Genomic DNA, 23475 nt, shown 5'->3' on the forward strand with positions numbered 1-23475 from the left:
GCCAGCCAGCCCATCGCCTGGTGGGGTGCCTGCCGCCCCCGTGGTGCTCAGCCCGGAGTGCCGAAGGTATGGCTTGCCGTGGCGCCGGCGGGGACAGCAGTCCCGCTCACACTGGCGGTACGCCGGGGCAGCGAGCGGAGAGCTACCCCCTAAACCCCTGGCGTGGCAGCCCCCGGGGCTGGCTGCAGCAGGCACCGAAGGGGGTCTCAAGGCCGGAGTGGTCCCCCTTGCTTGAACCAGTGAACGAGTGGCCCAAGGTGGCAGGAGCCTCTCAGCCAATGCTGTGTGCTGCATCTGCCCCTCTGCTGGGCTCGGGGGGAGCAGGACGGCTGCAGAAATAACCCCCTGCCTGCCTTCACGTGCTGCCCGGTGACCTGTTAGCAAATAGCAAACAACGACAGGGGGTGGAGGGGAAGAAAGGAAAAGTACGATCTGTGCAGGTTGAGGCTGTGGGATTCCTGCAGATGCATCCTGTCCGCGGCCCTTCGCGAGTACAACAGGAAAAGGAACCACTGCTCCCTCTGAAAGCACCGCGGCACGGGGCTGGGGACGCTCCCGCTGCCGGCAGCCAGCGCCCGGCCGGCTCTTGCAGCCGTCCAGCCTCCTCGCCAGAGCCGGATTGATGGGAACTTTAAGGACTCCCCACATCAGGCACGCTCTGCTGCTCACCCTGATGCCCCACGCCAGGGCTAGCATCTTGGGATGCCAATGGGCACAGCCACCTGTGGCATCCAGGGCAGGCAAAGGGATGCACAGAGCCATTCCCAGCCTGAAAAAGCATCTTCAAGGCCATCGGCTTTCCCCCCTCACAAATTCTCCATCCCTCTCTGTGCTTGCCAGACAGATCCACCCCATTGCTGCCCTTGCCCTTTCCCTCCTGTCCTGTGTCTCACTCTCCTCAGCACTGAACCTGGTGCTGGGTTTGGCCATTAAATCTCTGCTAACCGACATACAGATGGTTTGTGTCTCTGACAAATCACAGGGTGCGAGGGAGATGTCTCCAGAGCATGGAGCGTCTCCTCTCCTCTAAGTCTCTCCTTCTCCACCTCCAACCCCAGTGATGCTTTATCTCCTCAGCCCTCCGAGCAGATCCTGCTCTCTCATGCACACCAAATCGTGCCCTTGTACGGGGAGAGCATTAATGTAATTAAAAAGGCATGCGGCAGCCCCGGCGAGCTTTGTTGTTTCAAGATGGTTTCCAAGCAAGTTGGCAGCGGGATATTAAAATAAACAGAGGGGGATTGATGGGATGCGGTGAGAGGAAGCAGGATCCCACAGCCACTCACACCTTGTCTATTTTCAGAAAAGCGCGTTTCCCAGCGGTTTTTCTAGCCTTGATCTCTCAGCACGCGCTCTGAAAGGGGCCAGGCTGCACCGAGAGCCTTCTCCTTATTGTTGGCTGCTCCTTCATTTTCTCCAGCTCCCTCTGCCTCTTTCTGCACCCCGAAATCACGGCTGCTCTCAGCACAGCGGGCAGGGCTTCCCATGGGGGTCTGGATCTCCCTGCCTGGTGGGGAAGTCACGCTCACCCTGGAAAGTGCTACCCACCCTAGGGCATCCTGCAGAGACTGAGCAGCCCGCAGGGCCCAGCCTTGTGCCTGACCTCATCCCTCCACCCTCGAGCGCGCTGCGGGAAAGCCTCGCGTGGGGCTGTTTTTCCCTTGCAATGGCTGCAGATGGCTAGATGACCGCAGAGCTGCATCTGTGCCAGAGCCAGTGCTGCTGCAGCAAGCGACGGCTTTGGGAACCTGTGCGAAGGCTGTGCGTGGGTGAAGGTACAGGCATGGTATGGCATGGTATGGCATGACACAGCTCCTGCTCTCCGCCTGCTTCCAGTCGCAGGAAGCCCTGCACCGGATCCTCCATCCGAGCACCGGCACACCACCTCAGCCCCTCTCCGCTTCCCCTTCCCTCCCTCTCTGCTGAGTCGGCCCCGCTGACTGATTAACGGGGCGCCTTTCCGGAGAGGGATTTTGTTCACACTCTGTCCTTCTCGCCGACTTCCTTCCCCGGTGCTGGACTGGATCGCTCTGGCCACCGCGTGTCCCCAGCTAACCAGCACACCTCATGCTCTTGCCACCAAAGTTACTGCTTCAGGGTTTTGTGACCAGAGCTACAAATAACGTGCACAGAGCAAAGCAGGTCCAGATGAGGCTGAGTGCTCCAACTTGTCTGCCTGCAACTCGCACACCCGGCCCAACCCAGCCTGCCCACCCCAGGGCTGTACTGGGGCAAAAGATAGGCTGAAAGGCAGAAGTGTCCTTTCCCCCAGCAAAGTTACACTGACCCTGCTACTGCCCCATCTCTACTTTGCTCTATTCAAGCAAAAATTCCCAGTCAATCAGCATCCTGATAAAGCACAGCAGGAAACTGAGATTTGAAGACTTTCTACAAAGACATTTCTGGCAGATTTGTACCATTTAACTGAATCCCCAGACCAAATGTCCAGGATGGAGCCCCTGAATTGACCCATGTCCCAAGTCTGCAATGCAAAGCACCACGGATGAGCTTCTGCTAACTCGCTGGGCTCAGGCAGCTGCTCTGGCCTGTCTCTGGCTGGGGACACAGCACTCTGAATGCCCTGGCATTGCTCAGGGCCCAGCACTGCCATACAGCCCAACGTGGCTCATTTTGCAAAGCGTCTCCTGATTTCCTTAGGTTTTACTCCCAGCCTGAACCTTCGGCATCCCTGAGCTGCCCCTGCAGGTTGCAAAGCCAGTGGTGTGGCTCTTCCTTTGCAAGCAGGGCAAGGCATGCGCTTAAGACATGCAATCATGCACCACAGTTACTATGTGAGCAAAGACCTGCTCCTGGACAGCCAACAATAAAACCTTGCTGGCAACTGGGGAAACAGGGACTGAATGACCATTTCTGATGCAGAAGAGGAGCCACAGCTGGCACTGGGGGAAAGCGAGGAGAAACCTTGCTCTGCCCTTTCTGCAGAGCTCTCCTCTGGCTTTTCAGGATGGTCTCGTCCAAATTAGCAGCATTTGCTGGTGAAACTGCATATGCACCATTCCCCCTTGCCCTGCAGAAACTAAGCCAGCACCGCAGGTGCCATCTTCCTCTTCTGCCCCAGTTACTTTTTGCCTGCCTGCCCTGTGCTGGTACAGCTGGCTGCCCTGGGGTCTGGTCCCAGAGGACCTGTGGCCACCCACAGACACACGGGAAGTCCATGGGCTGGAGGTAAAGCCAGGCCAGCTTCCCAGCTGAAGGGCTGAAGTTCCCGCATGGAGCAGCAACTCCTCACGTTTGGGGCAAGCATCCAGCTGTGGGCTGGAGCAGCAAAGTGTGAGTGTCACGTCATGCAAGGAGCGGGCAGCTGGCAGAGCAGCAGGGGGAATTTGGACGTGGGGCTGTCAGCTCCTCCTCTTCCTCCTCCTGGTGCTCGCCAGCACGGAGGAAGGCTTGTTTTGCAGAGAGGTGAGATATCGCACGAGGCTGAGAAGTGAATGGCAGGCTCCGGCCAAACTGGGGATGAAACACCAGGTGTTTTCTCTCCAGCCTCACAGCGGGCAGGGCAAGCCCCAAACCATGGTGGGAATTCACGCCAAAATGGAGCAGGCTCTGCCCAGCAGCCTGGGCCTGGGGGCTGCCAGGGCAGTGACAGCCACCCATGCCCACGGTGAGGCTGCGGAAGAACAGGGAGTTGGTGTGCTAAAGGGCTCTGTGGGCAAAATGGAAACAGGCTAAGGTGTAAGCGATGAATACATTAAAAGCAATAATGATAGAAAACTGGAAATCCCCCCAAACGCCTATGTATTGGCACAGGGGCAAAGGAAGCAGGTCCCTTCTTTTATGGGGTTCATGAAAGATACCCCTTTTTCTGCAACCTAGGATTGACCTAGGTCCTGGGTTGCTTCAGACCTGCCCCAGAAGGGGTTAACCACAGGGCTTGTACTCCTCTGCGCAGGATCAGCCCCTCTGTGTGTGCTGTGCTACAGCCGCATCACTGTCCCAGCCGCACAACTGACCCCCGTGCACCAAGGACTCATTCAGGCCTGCAGCAACACCTGTCCCCCTCTCACGGGGGGCAATGCCAATAGCGAAACACCCCCCTCTGGTCTAGAGATTTTCATCCACAGACCTCAAAGCCCTGAAATGTTACCAAAGTGTGGTGGATCAGTGTCCTCACCATTTTGTGAGGACATACCCAAAGCATCAGATGTTCCTTTGCTCCAGCCAGGGCAGGCTGTCCTCTTTCAGGGGACACAAGGGACTAACAATTATAGGTACTCGGTCAATACTCACAAACACAGAGGTCATGATCATTATTGGGTGTCTGATCCCTCCTGTCCAACACCAAAAGCATAACAAGACTTTAACTTTGGCCCAAGACACCTATGGCTAAGCTGGTGTGCAGAGGCAGGAGCCCCCTGAGCAGGGTCTGATATGAGGGCTGAGGAAGGGGCCACCAATGCCGGTGGAAATGCTTTTTTCTTGACACCGGGCTCAAGAAATGCCCCAAGCGCCACGGGTCTGCAGCGATGCCAGGTGAGGAGGAAGGATGTGCGCCCAAATGGACAGGGCATTTGCCCAGTGCAAAACTCAGGGCTCGCCTCCAGCTCAGCAACTGCGGCCAGGGGAGACCCCCGCCAAAGCTGCTGCCTGCCAGCCAAGCAGGGAGTGGGATGGGGTGGGCAGGGACGTGAGCAGCACATCGTGCAGCAGCAGCATAACCCTGACACAAGCAGAAGTCACAGCCAGACCAGCAGCGCTGTGGGGCTGGGCGCTCTGCTCTGCTCCCCTGGCGCCCCACAGCCGCGCACCCAGCACCTGTGGGTCTGGCCAAACAGCCCTGCAGCCCCAGTCCAAAATGCTGCTTTGGCCTCAGTGCACGCACCCCAGCGGGTCCACTTAGCCTCTCATCGCTCATAAACTTTAATTAACTGGTTCTTTTCTGGCAAGGCACAAAAATTGCATGACCACCTGCACTGAATGGGGAATGAAGCAAAGAAAGTCATGAGCTCTCTGGGCTTCTTCAGCTTTTGGACTTCCAGACTTGCAGTCTCATCAGAGAACAGAAACAGGAGCTTGAAAGCAGGAGCCACTTTCAAGAGAGCTAGGCTGTCCAGAGGAGCAAAGTTACCCTTGTACCCTTCAGTCCTCATCCCTTGGTGCCTCCAGGCAGGGATTTAAATCAGAGTATTCCACAAGCCAGCTGCCCTGAGGCAGCAGAGGGTGGCTACACCCAGTGCCCCACCACGCTGGCACCTGCTTTCGGGACCCTGGTCTGCAGGGGCACAGGCACAATGGCCTAGGGATCTGCTGCCACAGCATCCCGAAGCATCCCAGAGGGGTCAACAAGTGCCCATCTGGGAGTGTTTATCTGTCTGCCTTTCTCCCTCAGCAGGAAGCACTATCTCACCATTGCCCTGCCTCACTCCAGCTCGGTTTCCTGCTCCATCCTGCCAGGTTTACCCTGCTTTTTCCTCCTCCCCTCCCCCTGCTCCAAGGCTGTCAGGCCATGTTTGCATTTCTGTCTCCTGCCGTCTTTCCTCTCCCTAACCCCCCCCCCCCCCCCTCCAAGCTTGCTCCCTACTCCATCCTCCCCGAGAGGCTACGTCCTGCGCCAAAGTTAGCCTCTGTCAGGTAGCCACATGTCCGGCCTGGGGCAGCAGGTCAGCCGGGGCCACCCTGCAGACCTCCTCCAGGATCTCTGCTGTCAGCAGCCTCCCCGGGCCCCAGGGGAGCCAGCTGTTTGCTGCTCTCGCTGGGCCGAGGGATGCTCCTGCACATCAGAGAGCTCGCTTCCCCTCGGTGGGCAGCCAGCCCACCCTTTCTGCTGCTGGCCAGGGGTTGGCCAGACACCGCTTTGTTCGGTCCCCCATTCCCTGAATCGCTCTGGGTTTGTTGGCTGCCTGCTCCTGCCCGAAGAATCCTTTTCCTGCCTTTGAGATAGAGGATGCTCGAGCCATCTGTGCGTTTTATTTCCTTGTAGAAACTAACAAGCCAAGGATTGCTTCCTCTCCCTGACATTTCGGAGGGCAGCTCCGGCTCAGCGGGATGCATGGGGAGGGGAGCCCAGGGCCTTCAGACAGGAACAGAACCTATTCTGTCCACAAGATTCTCTCCCCAATGGGCAGAAATCCTCAGACCTGCCAAAATGCCTGTAGCAGCTCCCACTCTGCCACCACTGTTGCTCTGCAGGAGCCCACGGCAAGCTGCCCTGCTTAGCATACATAGCCACCCCTCTTCCAGTGGCCCCTATTAACTGCATGGCTAAACCCTTGCAAAACTCAATTAAAATTATCCTCCCACATCTTAAGGACTGTCAGGTTGTTTCTCTTCCTGTTTTAATTTATTTCTTTCAAAATCTTGCCCTGCTCACGTTCTCTGCCCTTGCAGGATGTGATTAACGTGGCGTAGAAAGAGCAGAGGCATCAGATGGCTTTAGGGGACTAGTAACAGAAATTAGCACCGTTCATTACGTCTCTAACCCAAAGGAACATAATGAATGGTCCACAGATCACGTGAAATGAGTGTCGGTTCAGAGCTGGTACCTGGCAGACAGGCATTACCAGCACAAACAGGTGGCCAGGATGGGTTGGGGACATCCTGCCTTGGGGGTTTGGGATCTCTGGGCAAGTGGCTTGGGAAAAGCTTGTACTGCTGCTACCTCCAGTTATCCTGTTTGGGACTGCTCAGGGGTTGCCTGACCGTTGCAGGATTCAGAGTTTAATTCCACCCCGTGTCTATCCATGTGTAACCCCAGGGGCTTTACCGGGCTGAAGCACCTCTGGCAGCAGTGGGCATAAACCCACGGGACACCAAAAAGACATCTTTGGCCACTGAGAAGAAATGATAGCCTATACAGTGACAATGGGCAAATGACTAAAGGAAATCATTATCCACTGCTTCTAACACTGTACCTGATGAAGTTATGAGGCAGGTGACAAAATATGTTTTCATGCAACTCAGCAAAACTGTGGATTTTGTCACTGTGATACGCACAGAGAGATTCCCAAAGAGAGGCATAAGCTCCTGGAGGGCAAGTCATTACCAGCTCTTACGCACAGCGGTCCAGGTGAGACATCCAGGTCTAGGAGTCCCTAAACTGCCCATTGCCAAAACAGAGCAGGACCCCCCTGCCCACATCAGGGCATCGTCCCCTTTCCCAGACCCCAGGTGCCCCTGCTGAGGCTGGTGACAGCCTGGGCAGAGCCAGGAGCAGCTCCAGTGCCTGCGCAGGGGCTTCCACCTGAAGCACCACGGCTTTGCCGCATGACACAGAGGAAAGGAAAAGCCTGAGGAGCAGTGGAGACCCTCAGTTTGGACGTCATTAATTATGGCTCCATCATGAGCCATTCCCAGAGGCTCAGGTGAAGCTCCCATTGAAGTAAGCCACAGATGTGCTGTTGGAGGAAGATGGAGTTCAAGCTAAGCAAGACCTTGGCATCCAGCTCTCGCTGGGAGATGAGGCAGAGGCAGCTGCCCGGGAAGCCAAACAGAGCCTGAGGGTCAGCACTGAGGAAAAGGGCAGCAGCATTTGCAAAGGAAAAAGCAAGTCACAGGTTTACTTTTTCCTTGATGTGTGTGGGCTTCATTGCTGGCCTTTGAAGTTCAGCTCTTCCAAAGACTGTTGCTTATGGACACGCTGAGCAGAACACTGAAGAAACGGCTGTACCCCACTCAGGGCAGGTTTCCCTGATGTGAGCAAAGCCTGTGGACCCTGCCTGCCTCCCTCCCACCCAGACCGCTGCAGCCAGGCTGACTGTGCTGGGCTTTTTCAGGGGTCTGCAAGCCACGCAGCTGGACTGGGAGGCACCGTGCCAAGCGGAAAAGACCTGCTTCTTCGTCTTTGCATGCCTAGAGTTTGCATCCAGATGTTTGCTACTTAGCTGTCAATTGAAATTAACTCGGAGCCCTCAAACCAAACAGCTGCCCTTGGAGCTGGCAGTGCCTGTTCTCTGCAGCAAACCCCATCCTCAAGTTGATCTCCAGCCACTGAGTGTGAGAGAAGCTGATGAACAGAGTCAGTGGGGAAAAAACAGTTTTGCAATTAGATGATTATCTTGGCCTTGGAAAACCTGGATTCAATTCCCCATCTGCTCAAGGCTCCCGGCAAGCCCGTCATGCAGCTTCTTTGTACCTCCAACCCTGCCTGAGCCACAGAGGGTAGGGCAGCAAAAACTGGGATGCTTTGGCCAGGAAAAACAGATACTCTAGCAAGAAAGGAGGAATCCTTATTCCTTCCAAAGAAAGATAACAGGGAGGAAAGAAAATGGATTTATCTCAGAGCCAATGCAACATGAAAAAGCTACATTAGATGTGGATGGGCCCAGAAAGTGGGAAGCACAAGCAAAGTACAGGAAGAATTTAAACTTCCTGATTATCAAAGCAGGGTTTTCAAGCATCAAGTATAAACTAAAAATAATAATAATAAAAAAGCAAAGGGAAGAGTGGTCTTGGGCATGAGAGGGAGCTGCTGCCTGAGGAGCGGGAGAGCATGAACCCTCCTCCACGGCGCAGCTTCTTGCATGCACACCCGCACGTGCGCATCCATGCATCTGCACAACTCCTTCGGCTGCCTCTGACGGGGTGGGCACAAGGGGAGGCAGGAAGATCACAGGCACATGCTCTTCAAAGGAGAATTAGTCATCAGAGGTAACAGCAGAGGAAGGAAGCTTCAGGTACGAGGTCAGACAAGCACAAGGGACTGCTGGAAGAGCTCTGAGCACTTGCTGTGGATCTGCGAGCAGGACAGGAGGTGCGATTCCCTGGGGTAAATGCACCTACAGCAACGTACACAATAAGACATTTCAACCCTCCTGGAAAACACTGCACAGCTCGGCTTTCTGCCATCCTTGAAAGCAGCTGGAGCTGGCCAAACCCAGAGCCTTCCCTGATGTCGTTAATAAAAATCTTACACTGCTCTTTGCAGGACCCCTGAGAGGGATGGGCTCTAGAGAGTGCAGCAAAGCTCTCCCCCGCCGTGGGGCTTTGCTGGGTTGGTTCTCACCCGCAGGTCAGTGATTCTGTCTGCTCCCCGCTGGGCAAAGGGCCTTGAAGTTGGAGAGACTCAGGGCACTGGGAGGAAAGCTAACCCTGCGGGGCTGTGTGGGGCATCGACGGCAAGTTACACACACGCTTAGTTTCTCTTGGCACAGAGCTGTGACCGCATGCCAGGACCCGCTGCAGCAGGAGATGATAATCATCATCTCCAAGAGCCAAAGTGTATCAGGGTATTCGCGTCACTTGAGATTAGCTGGCTGTTTAACATCTGCACAGATTTCTCTCTCCACCTCCACATAACACCCCTCACGCAGCTATGAAACTCATTTAATTCCCTTCCAAGAAAGGCTGAGTTGGAAATGTCACACTTTGTATATCACACCACAATTCCTACAATGAAACACCCAGCCTAAACGGCAGCATCAGACTCCGGTGCTATCTGAAGGCCGGTAAGCTAAAACACCTTATGCTGTTTTTTAAAAAGAACTTACAAGAGGGTTAACAAGTTCCATAAACACCCTGTTACTCTCTTGTTAATACTCAGAGGCTGACTGTTGTTTTCCCATTCCAAGGTGCTTCCCTTGCCGCGCAGCTCAGTGGGGAGAGCACGCAAGCGGACGCAATGGGAAGGAAACGTTTACACATGCTAATGACTTCCACTGCAGGAGCGCAAGTACTAACAGGGAAATTGTACTGAAGAGACAACACGCCACTTCCTTGGCTGTCCCCGTTTGGTCACCGCAAGGTACTTGGTGCTCGGCTGGGGATGGCCTTCCCCGCCCCATGGGAAAAGCCAAGGTATGAACGAAGGGAAGACACAGACACGTCGGTTTGGACCACAAAGGCAGGGGATGCTGTTTGGCAGCAGGGCTGTTCTGGCACCACACTGGACCAAGGGGCTGAGGACACACACGGGCCCTTTCCCATTCCTAGCAATGTGGGGTCTGGGGCCAGAGCCCTTCCAGGTGCTGTTCAGGCCATTTCACCACGTGCATCTCTCTTCATGCCAGTACAGGTTTCCTAAGTTCACATGAAACCCTGTTTATTTTTTTTTTCCTCTCTCTTTTTTTTTTTTTAAATCTACTATTGTATTAAGAAGTGTTTTTCTTTTGGCAAAGGTTACTGTGGGGCCAATGCTGTATGGAGCCTCCTGCCTTCCATCACCACTATAAACTCCGAGCAGGAGCTCAGCCTGACCAATGTCACTTATCTTCAATGAAGGCAGGCTTGTATTTCCACCGCCTTATAAAAAAAAAAAAAAAAAGATAGATCCTGGCACTCCCCCTCTCCCCCAGTGCATTCTTTGAAATGCCACCCAGGCCTTGTTACTGCCGGGAGGCTGGAGAGCCAGGGATTAACTGCCTCAAGCTGCATTAGGCTTTATTTGTCTAAGCAGCTAAGGGTGAGGAACGGCCATAAATTTTGTAAAATGCTGAGTGTGGCGGAGGGGCAACGTTGGGCAGCGCAGGCATCATGGCAGCAGGCATCACATCTTGGCTGGGTGCAGTTTTGGCGTGACGAATGTTGTTGGAAAGGTTCCTGCCTCCCTAGAACACAGGAGGTTTCGGGGACATCAAAACCATCCTCATGTGTTCAAACTGGGGACATCAAGCTACGACCCGTGCCTTCTGGTTGCCTTCATTAGTCCTTGCCACACATAAGCAACCAACAGTGGTGGATCTACCTGACCAAGCAGGAAAATCCCATCACAACCCTGTCACCCAAGGGGACGCTTACTGGGTCTGAACCTGTCTGCCCAGCGCGGGGCATGCTGTCGTTCCCCTTCACTTCTGCACTGGGATGTCCCAGCAGAGAGAGGAGATGAAGATCAGGGTACGCACTGATGTGATCCCAGCACCGGTGGCACTGCCACAGCCAGCACTTACAGACAGCAGCCCAGGACCTGCTGAGCCTGATAGCTTGGCAACAGCCCCAAGCCAAACGAGGAGCCATCAGGCCCAGACGCACACTACATTAGCTAGATTGCTTTACGGAGGCATCCCTGGGTAACTCCATTTGGAGGCAAGGTGGTTGTTTACCCCCCGTTTCACCCCAGCACAAGGACTACGTGCTGCCTGCCCAACGGCATGGGGGATTTTCTGCGTGCGAACGCATGCAGCTCCCACGGGAGCATCCCACACCGCGGCCAGCCGCCGTGCTTTCAGGACATGCTGTTAAACTTCTGCCCTTTGCTTCCCAAGGGCCAAGCGCTACAGCGTGGTGAAGGGATGATGGCCACTTAGACAAATGATGCCTCACTGGGGACCCTGCTCAGGGTAGGACAACCTACCACGCGAGTGATGGATTTCTGTGGGCGCTGGATGCCGTCACTTCTGTTGGATGTGATTTTGCTTGCTGCCACCACTCTGAGCTGGCAGTTTCCAAATCTGAGTATAAACCACAATTCACACCCAACCTTCTTGCCTTAGTAAATATCAAGATTTGCTGTTGTCCATGGAAACTATTGACTTGACCTTCACTTCCATCCGTGTTTATTTTTTTAGGTCACTATATCTAACATCCATCTCAGCAGACACCAGTATTTCAGAAATGGGGAAAACAAGTCACAGATGGAGAGCCAAGCCTGGGGCCAAACCTCCCTGTCAGCACACGTGCGTGTCTGTGCAGATATGTACACGCTTCCCGCAGCCAGTGCTGGACCTTCCACATGCAGGGAAACCGATGGAGGGTTTTCCAGGCTCTGCTATGCAACCCTGCACTTTTTGTAGCTTTTTTTTGGGGGAACACATGAAACCAGTAAACGTTTTACAGGCTTCCCTGCCACATGAAGAGCCCACATGCCTCTAACTCAGAAAGCTGCTGCAGGACCCCAAAACCCTCCATGGGTCTCTGCTGGGTCTCATGAATGTGCAGACAGACCTTCACAAACCTGTGGAGCAGCCACCCAACTTGGGGCACCTGGCCGGGCCCCAGGGGTCTGCTGAGCCCCATCGAGCTCTGCCAGCGGCTGAAGTGGTGAACCTGCTGCAGGGTGGGTGCTTTGCGCCCCTGGAGAGGAAGGGGAGGGTGACCCAGATGGGAGGCCTGGCTGCCATGGGCACCGCTCGCTGGCTAGTGCCGGTCGCTCAGGAAAACCATCATGAGCTTGCAAATTCTTTATAAGCTTTCCACGTGACACAATTACCCAGGGGCCAGATCCTGGAGCTCTTTTTTCTCTCTTTACTCAGACCAGTCTCCCCTGAAGTCATTGAGGCATTGGCCTAATTACAACTGAAGGGCTTTAGTATTTGGCCCCGTAATAAAAACTTCCTTCCTTTGTCTACTGCTCACTCCACATGATCCCGCTACCTCCCAGCCTCCTCCCGGCTATGTCTCCCGAGGCTGGGGCCATCAGTTGTTTTGGTTGATGCTGCTCTTTCGTTTTACTCTCCCAAGACTGCACCTGTCCCCTCGTGCAGCTGCAGACCGCTGAGGTGGAGCGAGCCAGGGTGGCCGGCGAGGACAAGGGTGGATTGCGGGATGAAATGCAACCCGGCAGAGGGGCAGTGCCGGTCCTGGGGACATGCACGTGTGCAGACACCACGCAGGCTGGGAGCAGTCTCAACCATCACCTCCCCAAGGCAATTCCTTCAACACCTCTTTGAGGATGGGATGGAGTGCCTCCAGAAAAGCCTTTCTCCCCCTGCTGACTGTAGAGCAAGCGCCTTAGGCTATACACTACAAACTTTTACGTGATGGGGACTGGGTGAGATGACTGCTGCCCAGGAGGGTATAGCAGGAAGTTTACTCATCTCGCTGCAATGGCAGCTATGCATCGTACTAGGAAATGACACCATAAAAACCATGTATAATTTTAAACAAATAACTTGAAATATGAATTTTTCTGCATGTTCTGTCTCAGAATAGCCAGCAGAATGCAAAGTCCTGTTATCCCCCATGGGTACCTCTTCCCCCCCCCACAGCCATCTGAAACATGCACTGGGGTTTGGGGCAGGAGGCAGGAGCTCCTGCTTCCTTTTCCATGTCTACCAGCCTTGCTCACACCTGTGGCACTGATAGAGCAATATATGAACACAAATGGACAGATACAGCAATTCCCTTTGCACTAACCTCCCTGCCTGTGCTGCTTGATGACAGAAAGCAAACACAAAAGGAATTTGAACTTAGCTGAAGCATTTGGCCCCAAGGTACCAGCATAGTTTGATGACCTAAACCTCAGTCCTCCAACTCATGGATGCTCAGGTAGGTGCCATCCCTGGTCATATAGCAGATTGCTCAGAGAGCAGAGAAACAACTCCTCTGAGTTCCTGCTGAGGTCTTCCATCTCGCAGGGAGATTTTTAATACTGCTCAGCTAAAACTGAAAGAGTCAGACACGCACCTGGGAGCTTGCAGCTCTAACTACCCCAGGGAACACAAAACTCTGAGCAGCAGCGGACCGATGATCTCAGGGTGGTGTGGCTGCAGCATGGCCTTTGCACAGGTCTGTGTGAGCCCTGTGCGAGCCCTGTGCTACCCAGCCCTGCCGAGCCAGCTCACCGTGCCCTGCATCCCAGCACAGAGCACAGCGACGCCAATCTGTACGTTGCACGGACTAAAAGTCCAATGTCCAGTCCAGTGACAAGGGCTGCCTGGCTTATGGCTCGGTCTTTAAAAAAAAATACAGTCTCGCTGTACATTCTGCCCTTTTTAAATACATTAATTGCCATGGAAACAATGCTGTTATGGGTATGGGAGCAGCCTGCTGGCCTCCACAAATGCAAGATAAAAATCAATGGATACATTGAAATACAGGCTGTATTTCAGGACCTTTTGTGGTTTTGAGGCTGGTCACCATGGGCAGATACGAGAGAATGGCTCAGACACCATCTTCTATGGAGAGAAAGCTGGGCACAATAAAACATGCAGTAACATCTCCTTCGCAGTGTTTATCTGCTCGGTCAGATGTTCCCTTATACGGGAACTGGTCCCAGTACTAATGCGTGTGCTCAACTCCCGGTACCGGTCATCACTCCCAGCTCCTGCTGAAGCATCCCAGTCCTGGCTGTCCTTTACATCCTCATTACCAGTGAGTGGAAAGCCTCAGCTGGTTTCAGGCCTTGGCAAGGTGGCTTGGCTCCATGCCTCCCCTCTCCCCATCCGTGGCCCTTTCCACCAGCTCAGATGCCTCACCAAAAAGAAGGAAAAAAATGCCAATATGATACATATATGCCATCGCTTCTTGACCTTGAGAGTCTTTTAAACGGCACTGAGAGGGTTTGTACACAAACCAGCACAAAGGGAAGGGCTGCGAGCGCCCTTCCCTCCCGCCCCGGGCCGCCCCCAAAAAGCCGGTGCAAAGGGCAGCCCCGGCTGCCCGGCTCTGCCCTCCTGGCAAGGGGGAGCGCTGCCCTGTTCCCTGCCGTGCCGCCCATCATGAAGGGGTCCCTGAGCTGTTATCAGGCAGTGACAGTTTCCGCCATCAGATTCCTCCTGTCCGTCAGGAAAGCTAAATAAGGAACGTCGTTCAGGCGGCTGCAGGAAGAGGGGAAATGCAGGGACATCCGGCCCAGCTGCCAATTTTTCCTTTCCCATGAACCACCACTGACCTCCGCCAAGGGAGAACCTGGACACCCAGCCTGGCATCGGCACCGCTCGTCTTCACTTAACCCTTCCCCAGGGGGATGCCCTGGACCCCACAGCCTGCCCGGGCGGGCGGCCTCGCCATGCTGCGCGGCGCGGCCGTGGTGGATGGTGCGCGGGCACTGCGTCACCAGCACTAGCGCCGCAGGCTGAGGCGGGTGGACTCGGCCCACCGGCTGGCATTTGCCCAGCTAACTGGAGCCAGGGCCAGGAGAAGGCTTAACCCTTCCGCTCCTGCATGAGGGTGGGTGGATACGCCTTGCATGGCAGCAATGGGTCCCGAAAGCATCATTGAGCTACTCCGATTGCTTCCCTCTTCGCACGCACTGAGATTGGGAGCGGGGCTGAGCTTATTTTTTCACTTATCCTTCTGCAGCTGAACTGGGGGTTTCCTGGCTCTGCCCAGAGTCAACCAGCTCCAGACTGGCTGCTGCAGACAGCTCTTTGCTCACTCCAGGGCTCTGCCCATCAGTAACGGGGACCAGTTTGGTCTGCAATCCGCTCAGCCCTTTCCCATGGCCCTTCCTGGGGACAGCCCTGGGGTCCTTGCTGCCTTTCACTGCACAGAAGCAGAGCAGGGGAGCAGCGGCCACCTGGTTATTATGTGCTCAGAGAAGTGGAGACCACAGCACTTGCTCAGAGTATCTCTTGCCTTTCCCCACCATCCCGTTCTCTGCATTTCCCCAGTTTGAGTCTTTCCCTGACACCCTAACCCGATCCTCCCTCATTAGCACGTGACGTCCATCCCACGGCACCTCCAGGTTTGGCCCGCAAAGCCTGTGCTGGAGATCCTTGCCCTGGAAGAAAGGGGCAGAAAAGCAGCAAGAAAAACAATTCACACGTGGGAGAAGTTGTAAGATGAAATACAAGTCACTGCCTGAAACCTGTTTCTGCTACCTCAGCAGGGAAATGACTCCAGGAGAGACTCCCCACTTAATATCCTCAGCTTATAAAACTTAGTGGGAGTTTTGCCACCGGCTGCCACGGGGCCAGGTTTTCACCCTCCTTCTGCTGAACTTGCACCTAGAGATGGAGTAATTTGCCGGCAGCCGCTCAACAAAATAAGCGGTCACGCTGTGCTCAAGGGCTTGTGCCTCCTCACTGGCTTGACTACAGGCCATCTCCGCTTCCACTATTTTGCGTTAACAATGAGGCACCGCAGATGGGCAATAATACTGTGTGCTGAAAACATCAGAACTATTTTGACCAGAGAGAAAAAGCCCCCCTGGGACCTGGCTAACCCTCTCTCTAACAACATGAAACAAGAAACAAAGGTCTGGGATAGCCAGAGGCAATAAAAACCCTGGAATTAATTTAACCAGTCACTAGATGCCAGTGCAGCTGCAGCAGTATTTCTTTTCCTAACGAAGGGACAAAAGATAATTCCAGCTCGGGCCCAGGGCAGGGCTCAGCTCCGGTCTCCCCACCAGACACTGGGACGCACCAGGTGGTCGCAGTCTCTGCCATGGCGCCCAGTTGGTGTGGGACCCAGGGGGGGCTGTGTGCCTGCTCCCTGCTGCCCCTCGCCCAGGTAGAGATTTGCAGGAGCCGCCTGCACAGGGGTAGCTGGGGCAGGTCAAGGCAAAACACAGCACTGGGCACCTCTGGCTCATGGTCTGGGGTGGGAAAGGAGCTTTCAGATTTAACTAACCACCTGTGGATTTTTTTCCATGCAACCCCATGTATTTTTCCACGCCCAACTGCCCATGGACCCAGGCAAACATCTCACATCCACAAGGCCCTGTGGCGACAAGCTCCACCACTGCACAGCAGCATGCAACAAGCCACCAGTCCCCCACCCCGCCCACTCCACGTCCTCCCAGCACAGGAACCCACCAGGAACTGCCTTCTTCAGGAGAGCCGTGATTTTGCAGCCCTCTCTCGCAATGCCCCAGCCCGTCTCTCCCAGCGGAAAAGCCCAGTGATGTTTAGTCATTCCTCAAACGGAAACCACCACGACTGCTGCTCCTCCACTCCAGCTCCCCACCCTCCATGGGCCTTGCAGCCTGTGGGGTCCAGCCGTGACAGGGCTTTCTGCTTCTCCCCACACCTGCAGGACCCCCCAGATCCCCAGGCTTATTGCAGCTTTCCCCCACCACTGTGTTTAAATACGCAGCCCCCCCAAACAGCTCGGGGCTGTTTTGGTCCAGCAGGCCGAATGCAAAGATGCTGTGCTCATTTGGAAACGCCTCTGCTGCACCAGCTGGAGTGGCTGGGGAGAAGGTGGGCGAGATGGGTGCTATCTCTAGGACTCATGTTGCTCCCCAAAGCTGCTGAGCGCCAGGCAGACCTGGGGACCCACCAAGAGCCCCCTTCTGCTTAGCAGCCATTCTGCAAAGCAACCTCTGGAGTGCTGCGGATGCCCCATCAGAGAAACTGCTGCCTGGCCACGGTCCCCTCCTGCTCCCGTTCCCGTGAGATCCCGCTCTTGCTTTCCCTCCTCAGGAACTGCCCTGGGACACCGGGAACAGCCTGTTCCCTCCTGGCTGGGAGCACCTGCCCTTCCCATGTCTGCCCTGGAAAACACCGCACCAATGCAGGGCCAAGAGACACCCCAGAGACAGCGATGCTGCGCAGAGCAAGGCCACGGGAGAGAGGCAGTCAGGCAGGTGGGACACGTCAGAGCGAGCCCCCTCCTGCCTTGCCTGCGCTGCTGGGGACATTGTGCTGCTGGGGGAGCGTCCCCCTGACCAGACATCAAACTGAGCTCAACAACAAACTGCAGGCAGCGAGCTGCAGGGTTGAGTGCCCCAACCAGATCCCAGGGTGGTAGTTGCAACCCACTCATCCAGAATCATCCCTAAGCAGACAGCGGGGCACAAGGGCTGTGGCTGCCCCATCCCCAGCATCCCCTGGGGACCACAGGCCACAGCCCTCACATCACCCGCCTCCTCCCTGGAGGCCCTGGCTCTGCTTCATCACTAACAAGCGACTGGGTTAAGCCAGAACTGGGTTTGTTGTTGGGCTTTTGCATGAAAGGGTGTTGCTGAAATGGCCCATGTTTATTACTTGCAATAAAGCAACTGCTTTAAATGCTTTAAATCCCAGCTGTGAAGGCAAATGATGCTGCTGGCACGGTCAGTGCAGGGCTGGCTGTCCAAGCACCCGGCCAGGGAGGTCTACATGATCTTAGAGGGCAGGCAGCGGCAGCCAATGTAATCGGCTTGGGTCCTACACAAGCATGGGCCCTTCCCTCACGCAAAGGGCCATATGCTTTTGAAAGCGGCAAGCCAGAGTCCCCAGTGGGATTATTTGGCTGTGGAGTGGTCAGTGCTGCTCTGTGCCCAGAGCACGGTGACTCAGAGAACACGCTTTTATTGCTGTCCACAAAGAATTACCCCGGGATGCTGGGGCTGAACCTCTGCCTGCCCCCCTCCCCCCACCTCACTGCCTGCAAAGGGCAGCTCCCCAGTTCCACTCCATCCGGGGAGCACTGCGGAGCTGGGATGCAGGGAGAGCCTGTGTGCTCTTACACATGGCACCCTCTCCTAGTACCAGTCCATTTAAACAGGTACTGGGGTGCAGGGACAAGCAGGACACAGAGCCAGAACAGACCTTTCATGATCCTGAGCTAAATATTTCACCCTTCCCAGGTGGAACAGTCTCACATCCCCATCGCTGCTTCCAAGGGAAACAAATATTTGCACTCAATTGGGATTATGGTTAACGAGGAATTTGCGGGTCCTTTACACACTGACAAATTGGTCTCAGGTAGAATGAAAGAAGAGGAAGCAAATACCCAGCGTAAGATCCCCTAGTTGATCTCAACATCATGCTTCATCGCCGCACTAATCAGGCAGCGCTGGAGAGCTTCAAAGGTCTGTGCAGCCCTGCGCTGACGAGGCCCACACATCACGCAGCCGCGCCGGCCAGAGCCTCCCAGGCACCGCTTCCCGCACCTCTGGGAGATGAAAGAACCTGAGAACAGCTACAAGATGCTTTACAAATTGCTAACAAGAGAGCTTTGAACAGCTGCAGCTCCCACCGTGATACCACCAGCAGCAGGTCCCTTTCTGTCCTGCCTCCTGCAGCTCCCCATGAGCTCTAGCAGCCTGGTGGGTCCTTCGGCCCCATGGCACTAGAACCATCAGCAGCGTTTTGGGCACATCAGGTTAATCGTGCCGCTGCTGGTGATGCGGTCCATACTGCACCTCTGCAGCCAGACCTGCAGCTCTCCCATGAGCTCACTTCAACGAAGCAGCAGACGCCATGGGTGACAGTGAGTCAGAGATGAGGGTACAGAAAATTCTATTTATGCTCCCAAAATTCACCTCCCCGCCTTGCAGGCTCCTCACGTTACTAACTTTCTGTTGGTCTTGCTCTGCTACAGGCTGTAAATGCTTTAGCTGTGCAAGCAGCAGCTTCCCTGGGGGAAGCTGGTGGGGTTGATGCCCCATCCCTGCTGCCTTGGCAGTGCCCACTCAGTTCTGTCCCACGGTCTCTGCTCTCTGGAAGGGCATTGCAGCCCCATCTCTGCTGTGACCCCACGTCCACCTGATCCAAGCCATGGCCAGGGGGTCCAACTCACTGCCCAACAGCCTTTTGCCCCAGAAGAGCTATGGGAAAGGAAAGCATTTCACCGGGATCTGCCTTGGGTGACTTCCCAGGCAGACCAGAGCTGCCAGTGGCTGGCTGGCTGGCATCGCCTGGACCACCGCCTCCTCGCGCCTTCCTCCCCAACACGCTGCCCGGCGCTCACAAATTAATGACACTGTGCATGAAAAAATAAATAAGCAGAGCAAGGAGCCGGCCTCCTGGCTGCCCTCCCGGCCGGGTGCTGCCCCACGCAGAGAAATCCGTCCCGCAAGGCTCCCATGCGGGTTATCCCTGCTTGCAGCGAGCACACCCGCGGCACGGGCACGGTGTGGGCTCACCCACGGACCCGGACCCGCAGGGACAGCAGCGGCGGCCCCCAGCCCGTCCTCTGGCTGCGGGGGCACCGTCGCAGCCGTCGGGGACACCCGAGCAGGCACCGGGGCGCGCCCCCGCAGGGGCCGGGGGAGCCCGGGGCGGGCAGCTGCGGGGCACGGCACGTCCCCGCCCGGGATGGGGACGCCGCGGCAGGCAGCGCGGGTCCCTGCGGGATCTGGGGACAGCGGGCGGCAGCGCCGGGTCCCGTCCCGTCCCGCCGCGGCGGCCCCCGTCCCCGGCGCGCCCGCAGGTGCGGGCGGCGGGCAGAGCGGGCAGCCCGGCAGCGCTCACCTGCCTCCGAGACAATGCCGAGCCAGAGCCAGAGGGGCAGCGTGCAAACTCTCTTCATCTCCGGGGCTGCGGGCAGGTCCGTGCGGGGCGGCGCGCAGCGATGCGGAGCGGTGCGGAGCGCCCCGCGCCCGAGCTCTGGTCCCGCCGCGCCCCAGCTGCGGCAACGCGCGGCGGCGGGCGGGGAGCACCGGGGCCGCTTCCTTTTCCTCCGCCTGCCCGGGCCGCCCGCCGCCCTCCGCCGAGCCCGCGGGGCGCCGGGCGGGCGGCGGGGCGGGGCGGGCCGGCCGGGGCGGGGCGGGCGGCGGGGGGGGCGCACCTGCGGCTCCGGGCACGGCGGGGTGTCTGCACCCCCCCCGCCTACCGGGGTGCGGGCATCCCCCCGCACCTGTGTGCGTGGGCGCGCGTCCCCCTGCAGCTGGGCGCGTGTCCCGCACCTGTGCGCGTGGGTGTGAACAACCCTGCAGCTGCGTGCGGGTGTGTCCCGCACCTGTGCGCGAATGCGCATCCCCCCGCAGGTGGGTGTGTCCCGCACCTGTGTGCACGGGTGTGCATCATCCCCGCCCCGCATACACAGGAGCACCTCAGCACCTGTGTGCACATTCATGTGAACACACCCCCTGCACGCCTGTGTGCGCCCCTGTACATCCCACCAGCACCTGTGTGCACGCGCATCACCCCTGTGTGTGCACTTGCCTGCGTGCAAATGCCCACACATCTCCTTCTTGCTTGTGCGTGTCTTGGGCGCACATCCCAACCTCCCAGACCAGAGGGAATGTACACAAATAACCTGTCACAGCCGTGTGCACAGACCAGACGTGAACATCCACATTCGCACCCGCTTGCACACAAATAACCTGTCACAGACGTGTGCACAGACCAGACGTGAACATCCACATTCACACCCGCTTGCACACACACTTTCATGCCTGCATGCGCCCCCTCCACAGCCCACGCCTCACACCTGTATGCACACAGCCAGACACACAGTCCTGCACACATCTCCTGCACCTCCACTCCTCCTGCACCCCCCAGGGGCACGCAAAGATGCACACGCGCTTTTTCACACCTGCGTGCACACACTTGCACCCCTACTCATTTGGGCGTGCACTAGCAGCCCCCACTCACGCCAGTCATCCCTGCAGGCTGCCAGCAGCGTGGAGCAGCCGTGTTACTCCCCCAGCGCTGCACACACGTGGCACACACACCGCTCTCTGGCAGGTGTATACCGAAACCCATGCACACAACCGTGCTGCTGGCAGCAGAATGGGTCCACGCATGCCAGTGGCACTGCCCCCACACCGCTGCCACTGCCAGCGACAGCGGCTCCGGCTCGGTACGAACCGACTGCGAACACGCTGCAGATGGAGGTGATGGCAGAGCTTTGGGAGTGAGGTGGCACAGCCCCACCAGCTGCCTGTCACCCAACAAGCACTGAATAGGTAATTTAACACAGCCTCACGCTTTGTCCCAGAGGGTTATTAATTACGCACGCTTGCAGGCAGTGAAGAGCGAGCCTGAATGAGAACCATGTGCTCACGGCTTCGAAAAGGCATGAAAACTTCTGGTGCACTCAACTGCTCTCATTGCCAAACCCATGGAAGAAATCACCCCGTCCCTCTCCCGGAGTCCTCAGAGGGACTCCCAAGCCACAGAGTTTGTTTTACCCAACTCCCCTCAACGCAATTAGTGAGTTTTAACCCTGACAATGCCAGCTCCATTGCTCTTCAGCACGCTCATCTTGGACCACCTCCCTGCTTGGTCCCAGAGGAGCAGAAAGCGGCTGTGTCCCTCCATCCCTGGTGGGTGCCCAAACCCCTGCAAGTTTCTGGAGAGAGATTTTAAAATTCTCTGTGAAGATCGGGTGATGGGACAGAGCTGGGGGCCACACGGTGGGGCAGCACTGCTCACCACTGCAGGGCGAAGAGCTGAGATCGTGGGATCGGGCCCCTCTGTGGTGCCGGGGCTGTGATCCCGGGGAGACGGGGCAGCCACGGGGCTCCCTGCCACCAAGTGTGCCCACGCTGGGGACCACCGTGAGTGTCAGGGGTCATTGTGCACCTGAGAGAGGAGCAGCGAGGTGGCGAGGCGTGGGCAGCGATGGAAGGATCAGTCACATCGCACCACTGAGGTGCTGGACGCGCAGCTGAAGCGCTACCTGGAGAAGCTGAGTGCGAGAAGAGCAGAGGGTTTGACCTGGGTCTGGGATCCTCTGTCACCCCCAAAATCAAGGGATTTTGGCACTGCCCGTCCATTGTAGCCCTAACGCGGCACTGCACGGGCGGTGGTGGCCAGGACCAGCCCGTCCATGCTGCCACCTAATGGTGGGACACTGGGGAGGGCTTGCCCCGTGACGACCGGGAATTTTCCATCACAAACACAGGGCGACTGTGGGACTGAAGGGACCTTTCCATTGTTGTCGCCCTGGGAAACAAAAGGATCTTATTTTAAACTCTTGTCCCCCTTCCAGCACGTGGGGGGACCCAAGGAAGCAAAGGCTTCCCCGAAGCACAGTATAAAGACCGAGACACACCACAGCGGCAGGGCAGGGCTGGGCTATGGGAAAGGGACGTGGGGGTGGCTCTGAGGACACCCACGGAAAAAAACAAGGTAACCTGCAAGGAAAATACAGCCTGGTCCTGGGGGCAGATGGTGAGAGTCAGCCCTGGCAGGTGCAGAGCCCAGATGCTGGAGCAGAGAGGGGTGTTTGCCCCCAGGGTGCCCACTCTCCCATCCCCATCCCCTCCTGCCTGAACCCAGAGCCAGGCCCAGCCCGTCACTGCGTTCACACCACACCAGTTTCAGGTCCGTGGTGCTACGGTTAACGCATTTTTCAGCTAGCATTTAACGGCAGGCAGCATCTCCTCGCTGGGGTAATGCTGCGCGTACAGCAGCTCAGAGCAGCGTTTTCCCTGCATGTAGGAGCTGCCGTATGTGCTGCGCACGGGGCAGGGCCAGGCAGAGACACTGTACCCCAAAACACAGCTCTGCCCGGGAGCCGCACGCCATGCCTGGAGGAGGAGGAGAGACATGCTTCCTCAGGAGCCTGCTCAGCCCAAGGATTTGTGACCGACCAGGTTTCGAGGCTCTCCAGCTCTGCCTTTGGCAAGGGGAGGGTGTAGGATGTGGCGGTGATGGCGCTGGCACACGTCGCAGCGAGCTGCTCGCAGCCCGTGCCACCAGAGCAGCCCACGGCAGCGGTGGGCAGTGGGAGCCAGCAGCTGCCGAAGCCCGGCTGCGCTCGCTGCCTGCCAGACCCACTCCCCCTCACGCTTCGGGGAAGGCTGCCTGCCGCTGCCCGGCCTCGACTCCTTGCGGTTGCAGGGCAGGTGAGGAGGCAGTGGGTTTCGGTCCTCCCGGCTGCAGCTCCCTGCTGCAATCAAACCAGCCTCACCTTCCTGCAGAGGCTGCCAGCCCTTGCAGGGGGTGACAGCCCCGCTCACAGCAGCATCTCGAAGCCAACCGCTCTTTCTTCTCCACTTTTACTCCAGCTGAGACTGGGGGGCAGCAAGAGGACAAGGCAGGAGTCAGGAGAGGAGGCTGAGTTCAGCCCCGTTACTTAGCAGGGAGGGAGCAGAAACCCCAGACATCTCCTCCAAGCACCCCTGACCCCCAAACAAGGCTGCACAGAGCAGCAGCTCCCCAAAAACTGGGCTCCCCCTGCACCCACCTCCACCCCACGCCTGCAGAGCCCCAGGCAGCGCAGAGCAAGAGCTGGCTCTCTCATGCCTCCTGCGCT

At 56.9% G+C, this 23475-nt stretch overlaps 1 protein-coding gene across 2 annotated transcripts in view; it reads right to left on the reverse strand.

Moving 5' to 3' along the window:
- Positions 1-19953, reverse strand: part of FLT4 (fms related receptor tyrosine kinase 4) — a 59904-nt gene extending 39951 nt beyond the window's left edge. For both annotated transcript variants that reach the window (XM_040604156.1, XM_040604155.1), the window contains exon 1: positions 19740-19953. In XM_040604156.1, the coding sequence (XP_040460090.1) occupies positions 19740-19797 (58 nt within the window). In that variant the 5' untranslated portion in view covers positions 19798-19953. The remainder of the gene's footprint in view (positions 1-19739) is intronic.
- Between the last annotated feature and the right edge of the window lie 3522 nt (positions 19954-23475).

The sequence above is a fragment of the Falco naumanni genome, chromosome 8 (assembly GCF_017639655.2).
Source record: "Falco naumanni isolate bFalNau1 chromosome 8, bFalNau1.pat, whole genome shotgun sequence".
In the NCBI taxonomy this organism is placed as follows: Eukaryota; Metazoa; Chordata; class Aves; order Falconiformes; family Falconidae; genus Falco; species Falco naumanni.